Source organism: Capricornis sumatraensis, chromosome 5 (genome assembly GCF_032405125.1).
Source record: "Capricornis sumatraensis isolate serow.1 chromosome 5, serow.2, whole genome shotgun sequence".
Lineage (NCBI taxonomy): Eukaryota > Metazoa > Chordata > Mammalia > Artiodactyla > Bovidae > Capricornis > Capricornis sumatraensis.
Window position 1 is genome coordinate 98,286,959 of NC_091073.1, and position 13,697 is coordinate 98,300,655.

Here is a 13,697-nt window from a genome sequence, read left to right on the forward strand (position 1 = left end):
CTGACTCTGTGACCCCATGGACTGGAGCCCACCAGGCTCCTCTGTCCATGGAATTCTCCAGGCAAGAGTACTGAAGTGGATTGCTATTCCCTTCTCCAGGGCATCTTACCAACCCAGGGATCGAACCCAGGTCTCCTGTACCGTGGGCAGATTCTCACTGTCTGAGCCACCCATACTACCTCAAATTTAGACAATATCTCTTTTTTCAAGAACTTAAATCATTTAAATATAATGTTACTTATCCTCATAGCAGCCCTATGAAACAGAAATGGCCCTGTTCGTTTTATAAATGTAAATATAGTCAACTCTTACTTGCCATACACACAATATCTGTCATGCAGATCACTCATGACACATTTTAAATCCTTAGACAGTTTCTATAAGCAAGCCAGGGTAAAGCCTGAACCATCTCCTCCACCCCCTGCCCAGCTGCTGCATACTTAAGAAATACAAATTAGTTTTCATGTTAGCTTAAAGAAGACATGATTAGAAAATAAGTCTGTGACAAGAAAAGCACAGCATGAAATCAGAGTTTAGCGGGGCACTGTGGAGGAAATGACCCATCCTTCCTTTGGTTCAACTAAGAGGTGACTGTAAAGATCTACCTTTATATCATGGGCATCATTAGCACTCAGTATGCTGGCACGTTTCCCAAAGGAATTTGTAAACCCCACGGGTAGATGTCAGAGACATCTCTGTACCCCAGGCACAGGTGTGCATGGGAAGCAGACTTCCTGCTGCTGCCCTTTCTGGTGGCCCTTTTTTCCCAGTCCTTTCTAAAAGTTCTGTGTCATTGTCAGGCCTCTGTATGGCAAATTGCCTGTTGCAAATGAATGCTGAACAGACCACAGGGGCTTCATCTTTGTGGAAAGAAGGAAGTGGCTGGAGGGTAGATTTAAGAGGCTACCCTTCCAGTCACTGCAGCCTGCACGGGTGGTGGCATTCCTTTATTCTACAGTCCTCATCACCTGGTCACCTAATGGTTTTGAGCCACCAGGGAAGCCCAAAAACACTGGAGTGGGTAGCTTATCTCTTCTTCAGGGGATCTTCCTAACCCAGAAATTGAACCGGGGTCAGAAGGCAATGGCAGCCCACTCCAGTACTCTTGCCTGGAAAATCCCACGGATGGAGGAGCCTGGTAGGCTGCAGTCCATGGGGTCGCTAAGAGTCAGACACGACTGAGCGACTTCACTTTCACTTTCATGCATTGGAGAAGGAAATGGCAACCCACTCCAGTGTTCTTGCCTGGAGAATTCCAGGGACGGGGGAGCCTGATGGGCTGCCATCTATGGGGTCTCACAGAGTTGGACACGACTGAAGCGACTTAGCTTAGCTCCTGCATTGCAGGCAGATTCTTTACTAGGTGAGCTATCAGGGAAGCCCCAGTGGTTTTAGTAACCATTAATGATTTTGTGTAGATCCATTATTTCACTAAAACTTTCAAACTAGAGATTTCTCTATAACACTAGAAAATTCCTCTGCCTTTATTAGCTGGAATTCTTTTATAAAGAACTTGTCCCCATTAACAGTTGGATTATGCTAACTACAGTCCATAGGAAAGATGGAATAATACTCTATTTAAATGAAGTCTATAAGATAGATTTCTTTCTTTGTGATCGTCTGACCCCTTAACTGTTTATTTCCACCTCTAATCTGCTGTCTTCAGGTGTCTGACTGTGTCTAAAGCAAATTTTGCTGAGGCGCTCAGTCATGTCTGACTCTGTGACCCCATGGACTATAGCCCACTAGGCTCCTTTGTTCATGAAATTCTCCAGACAGGAATATTGAAGTAGGTAGCCATTCCCTTCTCCAGGGGATCTCTCTGACTGAGGGATCGAGCCTGGGTCTCCTGCATTGCAAGTGGATTCTTCACCATCTGAGCCATCAGGGAAACCCCCAAATGATGCTCTAAGATTGGGCTAAGTGAGGCATTGAAAAATCAGGAGAGCACCTTTGGCAGATTTTTTGCCTCAGTCTGTCCCTGTTCAGATGGAGGAGGCAAGGGCTGGGTGGTAGGCACAGGGGGTGGGAGTCCTTACACTGTGTCTCTCCTTTTGTGCCTATTTGAAATTTTCTATAATAAAAATGTTGAAAGTAATAACAGAAAAATAAATCTCCATTCTTAACTCTAGGTAAGAAGACCTATTGGTCTCCTGATTGGTCCATTTCTACACCTGACTATTGCAAACTCTTGGTAAACAGCTTGGTGACTTTCTCCTGAGGTTTCTGTCAGATGGGCTGCATTTAATATTTAAAAATACCGACTCTTTACAAGGTTTGTTCACACCTTGTCTACTACACAGACTTTGGAGATTTGGAGTGTTTCCCCTATCTCCTTCCAGTGATCTCTGGAACTTTACTAGATTGCTCCTGCCTTTCTCCGTACATCTCTGATCAGACATCCTCCTGAGTACCTACGTGTCCTGCAAGTTTTAAACACTTTTCTCTCCTGCCATTTTTGGTTTAAAGCCCTCTTGGTCAGAACAGCATGGATTGGAGTCAGCTTGTTCAGTCTTACGTTGGGATTTCAGTCTCCAGGATGTAGCCCACGGTGATTCTGAACACTAAAGGACAAAACCCTGATTTCGTTCATGTTCCTGGGGACTCTAGTAATTTTAAGAGGGAATGGTAAAATTATATCTCCAAATTATGTTTTGAAATACATTCACTAATAAAGTAGAAGTGAATTCACTCTTAATATTTGGCTTGTGGGATGCCGGCAAGACAGTTGTCTTATGGCCTGCAAAATCAAGATTAAGGACACAGTGAAACTGCCCTACCCAGAAAAAGCCACTGCTATGGAAGTTATTCCAGAAAGTGGTTTTTCCAAGAGCAGGTTGAGATTGTCTGGTCAGAGGAGAGAAAATCTTGGGTGCTGAGAAGTGCCTATTACACCAGGGTACCTCTGAGTCTGCTATTGGCTTCATGAGAATATTCAGTACTTGCCAGATGTAATACATATTTTAATCCATAAATCCCTCAAATGCCCTCAAAAGCCATGGACTTTAAAAACACGGAAAAGGAAGATTAAATGTCCCGGAAGCAGCTAATATAGCAGAAACAGAACCACTGAGAGAGAAATGCTTTTTCTATTTCTCCCTTGTCTTACTATTATGAGGGTTACCTGGCTCTCCTTTTCATTGACATCATTGCTCTTTTCATGACCTTCATCTTCTTGTCCTCATCTGTCCTCTTCCCGTGTGGTCCTTGTTTGTGTTTCTCAGCCTCTTTATCTGCCTGCTGCTGCCTACTAGCTTCTTCACCTGGTTTTCCGTCATGTTCTCCCATCTCTGTGTCAGGACACACCATGCCTATTTTTCTTCATATAGTAGTGGCTTTTCTTAGATGTCAGGCACTGATGTAACTTCTTTCTAGGCCTGGAGATAAGATTTTTTAAAGGACTTCCCTCCTTCCTGTCCTCCCTAAAGACACTTATAGATATTTTTGATGGCTCTTTAAAAACTGCAGAAGTAACTTAGGTAATAACAATAGATGATTTCACTTTTCTTATTTATTCCTCTCCTTTCCAGTCAGTCACAGGCACCCCATTTAAGCCAGCATTTTCCTACTACATACAGTTCACTTTCTTAGGCATAAACCACAGAAAGCATTACATTGCGAATTTTTCCTTTCCTCCTTTAAGAATTATTGCTCTTTCACCAACTGTTACGTTTACTTGATAACTTATTTGTTTAGCTACTTTTCTCTCACAACCATCAATGTTTTTCCCCAAACTAAAAGATATTTCTATGACCAACTAGAAAGGCCTTTGGACTGAAAGGTTCAGTTACAGCAAACAACAATTCCCAAAGGTTTCCCAGATTGTGAGAGCAAATGAAAGACCCATTCTTCCTCAGGCTGTCTGTCCCGCTCTGTCTTGTCATGGCGTGGGGTGGGGGAGGGCAGTCTGTGGTTCTGGGTGACCCTGACTAGGCTTACAACTCTGCGCTCTGCTGGGCTCCAGTGTGTGCTATTAGTTTTGAGGTTTAGAAGTTTATCAGCATGGTGATATCATATCATACTGTCCCTGATCGTATAGTTAACAGTCTTAATATTGATTAGTGGTTTAGCCTAGGTTGTGTCTTTACTGCTATACCGAATCGGCAGCTGTTTCATATATGTCATCATGTGGTTCCAGGGGCTGTGGCTAACCATCGCTGCATTCAGAAAGGAAGCAGCCCACCAGTCCATCTGCCCTGATTTCATGGCTTTTATCTCTAATCTTTGCATCTTTGAAGGCCTTTGGCGAATGATGTGCTTCCTGGCAGGAGCAAATCGCAGCCGAAAGGAGATCTGCACTGTCTCTGCTTTCCTTTCTGCTTCCTGAGAGCTGTAGTCTAACATCTGTGACCCCAGCCAGACTTCATCAGACCTCTCATTCTAAGTCATCTGGGAAAGCAGCTGACATTTAGTGTTCACCTACTGTGTGCCAGGCATTGTGCCAGACTCTACCCACATCAGCACATATAGTTCTCAAGAACCCTGGGAATATTAGTAATTACCATTTTATGTAGGAGGAAAGTGGGACTTCATAAGCCTGTAAGTGGCAGAGCCAGGATTCTTTCTGACTGGGAAGCTAATGGAAATAAAAGCACCTGTTCTACCTTCACATCAAATGCACCTGAACTGCCATACAGCATTCGGCTGCTGCCTTAAGAGTGTTGTGGGGAGAATGGTACTCATTCCAAAGCGGAGTAAAAGGCTTCGGGCCACAGAGACCAAAGCTAAGGGGAATGTAATCAATTTCCTGAAAATCATGAAGAACGTGATCAACTGTCATATTCAGGTATTAACGTCTACTGTGTTCAAGTTGTTCACTGTTCAAGAACATCATCCTGCCAAGATCTAAGTAAGCAGTGTTTGTATAGAGAAAAACAGTAACTATTTGGGAACAGGTTAGCACAGATCTGGTGCCAAATGAGTGGTGAAGCAATAAAATCCCCGGAAGGAGAGAACCTGGTGGGCTGTTCTGTCTGGAGGAACCCCTGAAAGACGGGGAAAGAACAGGACGTAGGTTGGCAGGGGTAATTCTAGGCAGAGAGACCTGCCTGAGTAAATACATGTGGTGGCTAAGGTATACTGAGGAGACAGGTACAGTTGTGATGAAGGCATAAGGTAGAGTCTTTGTGGGAAAGGCTGATACAACCCCTCATCTATTAGCTATTTGGACTTTATTTTCCCTTAGTAGGGAGCCACTAAAAAGGCGGGGGAAGTTGGAGTAGCTGTTGTCAAACAATATCTCAAGATTTAGCTAACTGTGATGTATAGACTTATTCATCAGATCTCAAAATGCTGCTGCTGCTACTAAGTCGCTTCAGTCGTGTCCGACTCTGTGCTGCCCCATAGACGGCAGCCCACCAGGCTCCCCCATCCCTGGGGTTCTCCAGGCTGGAGTGGGTTGCCATTTCCTTCTCCAGTGCATGAAAGTGAAAAGTGAAAGTGAGGTCGCACAGTCGTGTCCGACTCTTAGCAACCCCATGAACTGCAGCCTACCGGGCTCCTCTGTCCATGGGATTTTCCAGGCAAGAGTACTGGAATGGGGTGCCATAAATGAATTCCCCTCAGTAAATAAATTCCAGTTATATGCATATATGTGTGTGAGAGAAAGAGATTCATCACATGGTAGGTAAGTGATGGAACTCATTACCTCAGAAGAGGTCAGGAATAGAGTAGATCAGCTCATGAATGATGAATCCAGAGTGTGCAGGGCAGTGACCCTAACGTTCAGTTATTCTCGCTGGCGCCCATGGTCTACCACAAAGCCTCCCGTCGTGACACGTTCAGAGACAGACCACTGCAGAACCCGTTTTGCAGAAAACAAGGAAAAGCAAATATCTTAATTTTCAGAATGTGTGTCCCAATGTCCATCATGTGGAAATTTTAGACTATCCCTCTGGCTTCTGTCTGGGGAGCAGAGAGTGCATTGGAGCCAGGGCTGACGCAGGGCAATCTGAAGGGAAGCTAACATGTAGTCCAGGCGAGAGAGGATAGGAGTTCACCTAGGGGGTCAGCAGCCGATGTGGCTGTGTTCTGGGTTTATGTTTGAAACGAGAGAATCTGCTGATGAATTGCGTGAGAAGTCAGAGATGGCCTGACTTCCAAGTTTTGGGCCTGAGCAACTAAAAGAATGTAATTGCTATTTGTTAAGATGGGAGGAGTGTATTTGACCATTTGGGCTCAAGAATGATACCCAACTGGTAGAAAAATAGAGCAGGGTCAGGTCTCCTCTTTTCTGTTCTGGGGCCAGCAGTTCCTCCAGGATTTGGGGGCTGACTGCTATTGGACTTCCCTGGTGGCTCAGACGATAAAGTGTCTGTCTACAGTGTGGGAGACCTGGGTTCGATCCCTGGGTCGGGAAGAATCCTGGAGAAGGAAATGGCAACCCACTCCAGTACTCTTGCCTAGAAAATCCGATGGACGGAGGAGCGTGGTGTCCATGGGGTCGCAAAGAGTTGGACACGACTGAGCAGCTTCACTTTCACTTGCTATTGGCCAAGGAAACCCTTGCACTGGGGCCTGAAGTTCCCAAGGCTCTTTTGGCCTCTTTTCCCGTTTTTGCCAATTCTGTAAACCTTACCAAGAAGCCTGAGAGGAGAGGCAGCAGTGAGCCCAAAAGGGACTGTCCTCTCCCTTCCAGGTCCCTGCTGGCTGTAGTGGTCAATGGTAAAGGCTTGCCGGTTCCTGCAGAGACTCCCAGCGCCTTGCCTTACCACCGGCTCGGCCACTCAGTCTCCCTCAGTCCATGTTTTGTTTTGTTTAAATAAACTTTTTATCCGTATGCTTTGGAATTTAAAGAAAGGGGGGGATTGGATTTTCTAAACTGAAGAACTCTACGGTTTCTTACAGCTTTGAAAGATGAGGTACTAGAGATTGGGGTACTAAAAGCTCCAGGTTTTTATAAGTGTGTGCTTTTATGGTAAGCCCATGGTTCTGCCAACAGGACTTGCCTATCATTTGTGAAAGGGAAGAATACCTTCCCTGCCTGCTGCTCCAGAGTCTCAGCAGGAAGCTAGTGCTGTGCAGTGGGGGTGAGAAGACTTTGAAAAGCACTGTACAAATGCTAGGAGAGCTTTCTTACTAGGGTTGTGCAGGGTCTCTGTGAAAAACAAAAAGGAGAACTTCACGTCCCTAATGTAGAATGGGAAAGGTTTCCTGTTGCTTAATCAATTGAAATGACCCAGAATACAAGCTGAGATTAACATACACCTTCTAGATTAGGGCTAATCAGGGGCAGGCTGAGCAGATGCAGGGACAATCCTGGCCTGATTACTGAACCTCAGCATTTTAATCATCTCTCTTGCAAGGGCAGCCGGCCGATTTAGTGCGCGCTGGGTTTCCAAGCCTCTAGCCCCCTCCCCCTTTCTTTGCCATGGACATAAAGGCTGCTAGGTCAGAGACACTGAGACGATTTAATCTAACCTCATGTCAAAGTGGCTGTATGTGAGAGTCTAAAGTCCTCACAGTGGGATGGTAATGCACGCACTTAAGGTAGAGGTGGGCTGAAACTGTGTGTAGAGAAGGCATTCGAGGTTATGAAATACCCTGTATATGGGATCTCTTCAAGGAGCTTTTTAGATATGAAGTCGCTGTCACTAGTCATTCAGTCTCGAGACGGCTTTGTGTGGGAGTCATCACCCAGTTGTTAAAGGCCAAATTTACTCCTTCCCAAGCTGTAAAGTACAGAAATATGAAATCTTTTAAATGGTTTTATTTGGATGAGCTTTGAATGTAGTTGTTTCTGTATTGCTTTTCCTGGAAACTTCCTAATCACCTGAAGGCTCACCCACGTCAGTCATTCTGTCCCGGGGTTGGGGGGAAGGTAGACACCTGTGCAATCTCAGAAGGCAGGTTTCATTCAACTGTGTAGAAAACACCTGTTCATTGCTAGGGACTTAAATACGAAGATTCCATCTCTCCCTTAAGGAATTTACAGTTTCCTTGGAGATAAGTAACCAGTGATAAAGTATATGACCATCACCTCCTCCATGGAGACCAGGGCAAAGTGCTGTGGGCCCTTGGGAGAAGGGGAGCTCAGACAGGAGGAGGAGAGACTGCAGCTGAGAGCTGAAGGAAGAATAGAAGCCCATTCAAGGAACAAGCCAAGGACAGTCATTCCAGGCAGAAGTCAGAAAGTGTGCACACCATGGAGGCAGGTGTGGAAAGAGCCTCAATCAAGTCGTTCACCTTCCTGGAATGTACTGTGGCTGAACTAACTGAGCAACAGGGGCTGATGTGAAGGGCTGCAATACCTCCAAAGGGATTTGGACTTTATATTCCACGGGCCATTGGAAACCAGTGAAGAATTGTAGAAGAGGGGAACAAAGTCAGTTTCTGTTCAAAAGATTATTCCGGTTATAGCAGTGTCAGCCAGTTTGAATTTCTGCATTTGAGCCCTTTTCCATTTTATTTTAGGGCAAATCTTCCATGATACTAAAAAATGTTTCAACAACAGTGTGGGACATGGACCCACATCATAGGTAACCCAAACACATCATAAACCAGTAAGAAAGAGATTTAATTCTAACAATTCTTCCAGTTTCTCTCCATCCCAGCACTGACCCAGGACAGTTGCTCGTAGTCAGGAAGAAGGTCCCACTCATAGTATTCAGTGTATTCGTAAAGTCTGTAACTTGTCTAGAGCTTTAGGAACTGAATCAGTCTCAGAAGCAAGAACAGTGAAATAAGACTGATCTTTGCTTCTGGTTTTGGTTGCTTTTGGCTAGCAGTACTCTTGCCTGGAGAATCCCATGGACAGACGAGCCTGGTGGGCTGCAGACCATGGGGTCGCGAAGAGTCGGACATGACTGAAGCGACTTAGCAGCAGCAGCAGCAGCAGCATGAGGGTTCTTTGGAGGTGTCCTGGTTTTGCCACAGGGCGTTTGGCAAAAAACGTTACTTCATTAACTGTCTGTTTTGACCAGAAGAGAGGATGAAAGTGATGATGAAGATCCACTAGGATGATGGAAGGGGGTCTTGGTCTTCACATAGTCACATATACTCAGGCCCATTCCTGCAGTCTAGATACCAGGGACTAGATAGAGCCCAGCCACACGCTGGTTAGGGCCTGCAATAAAATCCCTTGACCTGCTGCCCTTGAGGCTGTGCTGACGCCAGTATTTGGCATACCTTGTACCTCATACTAAACATGAACCAGAGCCAGGCCTGACCTTGAAGGAGCGCTCAATCTAGGGCTCAGTCTAGGTTGATGGGGAAGACCTATCTACATGCATTAACCGGACCTAGCCAGATTATATCCTACTGTCCAGTGCTTACTGAGAATCCCAAGGAGGCTGCTCTCAGTATTGACTAGAGCTGGGATAGGCTTCCAAGAGGAGAGTTTTAAAGGGGAAGGTGTGGGCAGTAAGGGAATTCCAGGTAGCAAACGGCTTGAGCAAAGGCCCAGAGAAAGGAAGGTTACCAGTGTGTTGGAGAATTGAGAATAGTTCAGGGTGATGCCCAGAGCACAGGGAATGAGGGAAGTAAGGCTGGACAAATCACAAGAGTCCTGAATGCCAGGCCCAACATTTGAACTTTACTATCGGCTTTGGGAACCTTTTAACTAGCTTCAGGGAATTTGAAAAGTTTGAGCTTGGGGAATGACATGTTATAAAAAGATAGCTTGGGTGGCAGAAAGGAGTGAATGGAAAAAGGAATTGACTAGAGAGATGTGAAAGCCATTTGCAGAGGTCTAGGTGAAAAACATTGAACCCAACAGCCTTCTGAAGCTGATGTATGGACTGGCCCTCTCCTTCCCCTTTCAGGCCCCAGCATGGCAGTGTGAGGACTGTGGGCCATGCCTTCTATTCTCATTAACACATAGCAGGGTAAGCCTGGAATCCTAAAAACATTGACTTTGTTACTGAAACCCTGAACAAACAGATATATACAAGCCTTGAAGTGAAGTGGCTCAGTCGTGTCCAACTCTTTGTGACCCCATGGACTGTAGCCCTTCAGGCTCCTCTGTCCATGGGATTCTCCAGGCCAGAATACTGGAGTGGGTAGCCATTCCCTTCTCCAGGGAATCTTCTCAACACAAAGATCAAACCCAGGTCTTCCGCATTGTTCTGAGCCACCAGGGAAGCATCAACAAATACTTATTTCCAAACTGTCAACAGTTATCCCTGGAAAACAATTAGATACAATTTAACATTGTAAAATTGACATGTTATTTTATGTTTGATTTTTTTTTTTTGCATTAGGAAATATTCTGATAAAACATCCCTTTTTACAATTAATTTTTATTTTCATCAAAGTGATACACAGTTTTAAATGACAAAAAGAACTAAAAGGCCTTAAAAAAGGAAAAAAAAAAAATATATATATATATATATGTACGCCAGAGGCAACACTCCATGTTCTTTTTTCTGGTATGTATGTGTATTATTCTAAATAATAGTCATATTATTTCTTGAGTTGAGACATTATCACAATTTTCAATAACTCAATTTCTATGTTTATATTGTTATAAACATAAAATTTTTATAAAGGTAAAACTTGTTCACTGCCACGACGAGTGGGTATGGTTAATCCTTGCTTTTTTTTCTTCTACTTTTTAAGGAGTAATCACCGGTTCTACCCAATTCTGGAAGACCCCTCGAGGTACTCTATCCCACAAGCTCATGCCACATCCCCTGTGTCCTCCAGACGTACTGCACAGCCCCCGTCCTGGGCCCTCCTCCTGTCCCCAAGCTCCCTACAGTGGGTTCTCTGTCTCCTGGACCCCACAACCACTTATTTCTTAAGTTTTCCTGTCTCATTTCTTTGGGGAACAACCTTCAGAGCGTCCAAAGAAAGTGTGCACAGGTAGCCGGCTTTTACAGCCCTTACAAGTCTGAGGAGGTGTTTATTCTGTCCCCACACTTAATTGGTGTGGGTGTCATTTCATGGGCTGGGGAGAGAATTCTAGGCTGCAAGCATTTTCTCTCAGAGGTTTGAAGCCACTGCTCCATCATCATCTAGCCTCCATGCTTGCTTTTGAGAAATCCAATAATGATTTCCAGTTCTTTGTATGTGACTTTTTTTTTTTAACCCTTTCTCAAATCCTTTGGGATCTCTGCTTTACCCTTAGTGTTCTGAAATTTTACAAAGCTGTGTCTTAGCATCTGGATCTTTTTTCTTCTGTTCTGCTGGGTATCTAATGGGCCTTTTCAATCTGAAACTCATGGTTTTCAGTTCTAGAGATTTACTTGCAATGTGTCTGATAATTTCCTACCTTGTGTTTTTTCTAGTCTCTAGAAATCTCTTTTTTCAGAGATTGGATCTCTTAAGGTTTCCTACTTTCCGTCTTTTAATCTCTTCTGCTCTCTGGAAGATTTCCTTGACTTTACCGTCTCCTCTTTCTGTGGAATGTATTTCATCTATTTGATTTCTTTAACAAATTTTCTCTCATTTTAATAAAAGTATCCGTTTGTATGATACAAATCTTTTCTGTCTCTGAAGATACTAGAGTTAGGGCCATTTGTTTTTGTTTCTGCTCCCCACGTTGTCTGTCGCCTCTTGTTCCTTGAGAGTGAGGCACTGAAACACAGCTGCTGGGCTGTGCAGGGCAGAGCTGGGCGGCCTGCAGGCCTCAGGGTGGTAAGTATCAGGACTGCAGGCCTGATACTTTCATTGTCTCCACACCCCTGGCCCCTCCCCTCCCCACCCACCAGATACCTCATAGATCTCTGCGGCTTCTCCAGGTCAGCTACCCAATACAGTGGATGAACTTCAGGTGTCTGGTCAACAAAGGCCTGGGTGTTGGGATTGGTAGGACCTACTGGTCCAGTCAGTTGAATACAAACTGTCAGCTAACTCCTATCTTTCGCTTCTTCCTCTCATTCTGCAGTAGCTGAGCCTCCATGCCCTGAGAACTCCAGGACACAGGACGTGCAGCTTCCCCTTCTTTAATGTCAGAACCACTTTATGTATGCTCTGCATCTCCCAGAAATATACTGGGTTGGCCCAAAAGTTTGTGTTTTCCCTAAGATGCTATTTAAAAACCCAAATCAACTTTTTGGCCAACCCAATATATTGCCATCTCTTATTCATAGTTCTTTTTTTCTCCTTCACTATAATTTTTGTTTTATGAGGAAGAAGAATTTTATATGTGCGTATATCCTGTCTTATTTAATTGGAAATTCTTTTTTTTTAATGTCATATAAAATTGTCAGTTTTCCTTTCTTTGGAAGGACTGCCCTTTTCTGAAATTATTCACTTCCTCCTCTCTTTCTACTAAACACTTCTTTTTACTGTGAAATAATAGTGACATTAGGAGGTAGTTGGGATTTTTTTTGTAAGTTAACCCCAGAATATATTTAAAATTCCTACTGGTCTATGAAATCTAAAATCAGAAAATTAACGACCTAGGCTTTAGGAAAAAAAAAAAAAAAGCTGACCCAGAAGAGAGGGACAATGGCCAGAAGGCAGGCTAAGTTTAAGGGAGAAGTGTTTTCAAGCTGAGAGAAACTTGAGCATAGGCAGAAAGAGGGTTGAAGGCAGTGTAGCAGAATATCCAAGAACGTGAACGGTGGTCCCTCCTAGAGAGGAGGGCAGTCAGAAGAGACAGGCTTGTTGGGAGGAGAATTCGTCCCTGAGGGGTCTGTGCAAGCCCCCTAAAGTTGGAGAGAGGCAGGCAGGCGGGGTCATCTCTTGGCACATTGGGGAGGCCCTGTTCTGAGGCATGTTTCTGTACCTTCTCCACATTCTCTTTCCTGATAGTCTGTTTTAAAGAATTAAAATGGGGTGGGGAAAGGGATGTCTTTGTGCCTGGACAGTGGGTATGCAGTTACCTGCGGCTGCAGACAGTGAGGGCTGGAGCTGATTGCCCTGTCCAGCCAGCATCTGGGAACCTATGCCCAGCACTGACGGTCTCCCCTTGTCTCCCCAGGACTGGTCCAGATCCCTGTGAGCATGTACCAGACTGTGGTGACCAGCCTCGCCCAGGGTAACGGGCCGGTGCAGGTGGCCATGGCCCCTGTGACCACCAGGATATCGGACAGCGCAGTCACCATGGACGGCCAGGCTGTGGAGGTGGTGACGTTGGAACAGTGACATGCAGCCATGCCATGGCATCATTTTCTAGTCTACTTCAAAATTTTTTACACGTTTGCAGAGGTGCAATCAAATGGAATTAAGTCTCTCGACTTTGGAAGAAAAGTTTTGTTAACCTTTTTTTTAAAAAGGAAGAAAGGCAGTGGATTTTGGAATTGCATTTTTTAAAAAGCACCACTCTTGATTTTCTGGGATTGGTGGAAACAGATACTGCGTTGTCAACTTCACGGTCCCAAAAAAGCCAAATTGTGGCAGGACTTCTTTCTGCGGAAACGTGTGTATACTTCGGTGTGTGTATGTGTGAGTGTGAATATATGTATATGTGTACATATGGATATACACATTTACATATATATATAAAGTATATATATATATGTGTATATATATATATAAAAGAAACCCGCATGGAATTATCTGTATGAAATCAAGGTGAGCTGTGGAAAAATAATTCACCCAGTTTAGTGGGTGTAGGGTACGTGGCCAGACAGCCACCTGGTTTTGTTCATACCAGGGTCATGCGTTGAGCTACTGATAAACTCAGGCAGAGGTGACCACGCCCTTCACCAAAGCTGCCTCCCAGTGGCCACCCAGAACTTTCCCTGCTGGGCTCACCTGAGAACGGAGGTTCCGGATTGGGGTGAGGTCCAGAAACTGTGCTTGCAAGA

At 44.6% G+C, this 13,697-nt stretch overlaps 1 protein-coding gene across 4 annotated transcripts in view; it reads left to right on the forward strand.

Annotated features, from left to right (window-relative positions):
* The window catches only part of NRF1 (nuclear respiratory factor 1), a 117,734-nt gene extending 104,422 nt beyond the window's left edge, over nucleotides 1–13,312 (forward strand). For 3 of the 4 annotated variants that reach the window (XM_068972828.1, XM_068972827.1, XM_068972826.1), the window contains 2 exons: nucleotides 10,558–10,599; nucleotides 12,869–13,312. In XM_068972828.1, coding sequence (XP_068828929.1) covers nucleotides 10,558–10,599; nucleotides 12,869–13,032 — 206 coding nt within the window. In that variant the 3' untranslated portion in view covers nucleotides 13,033–13,312. The remainder of the gene's footprint in view (nucleotides 1–10,557; nucleotides 10,600–12,868) is intronic. The other variant, XM_068972829.1, reaches the window with a different exon arrangement.
* The last annotated feature ends 385 nt before the right edge of the window (nucleotides 13,313–13,697 follow it).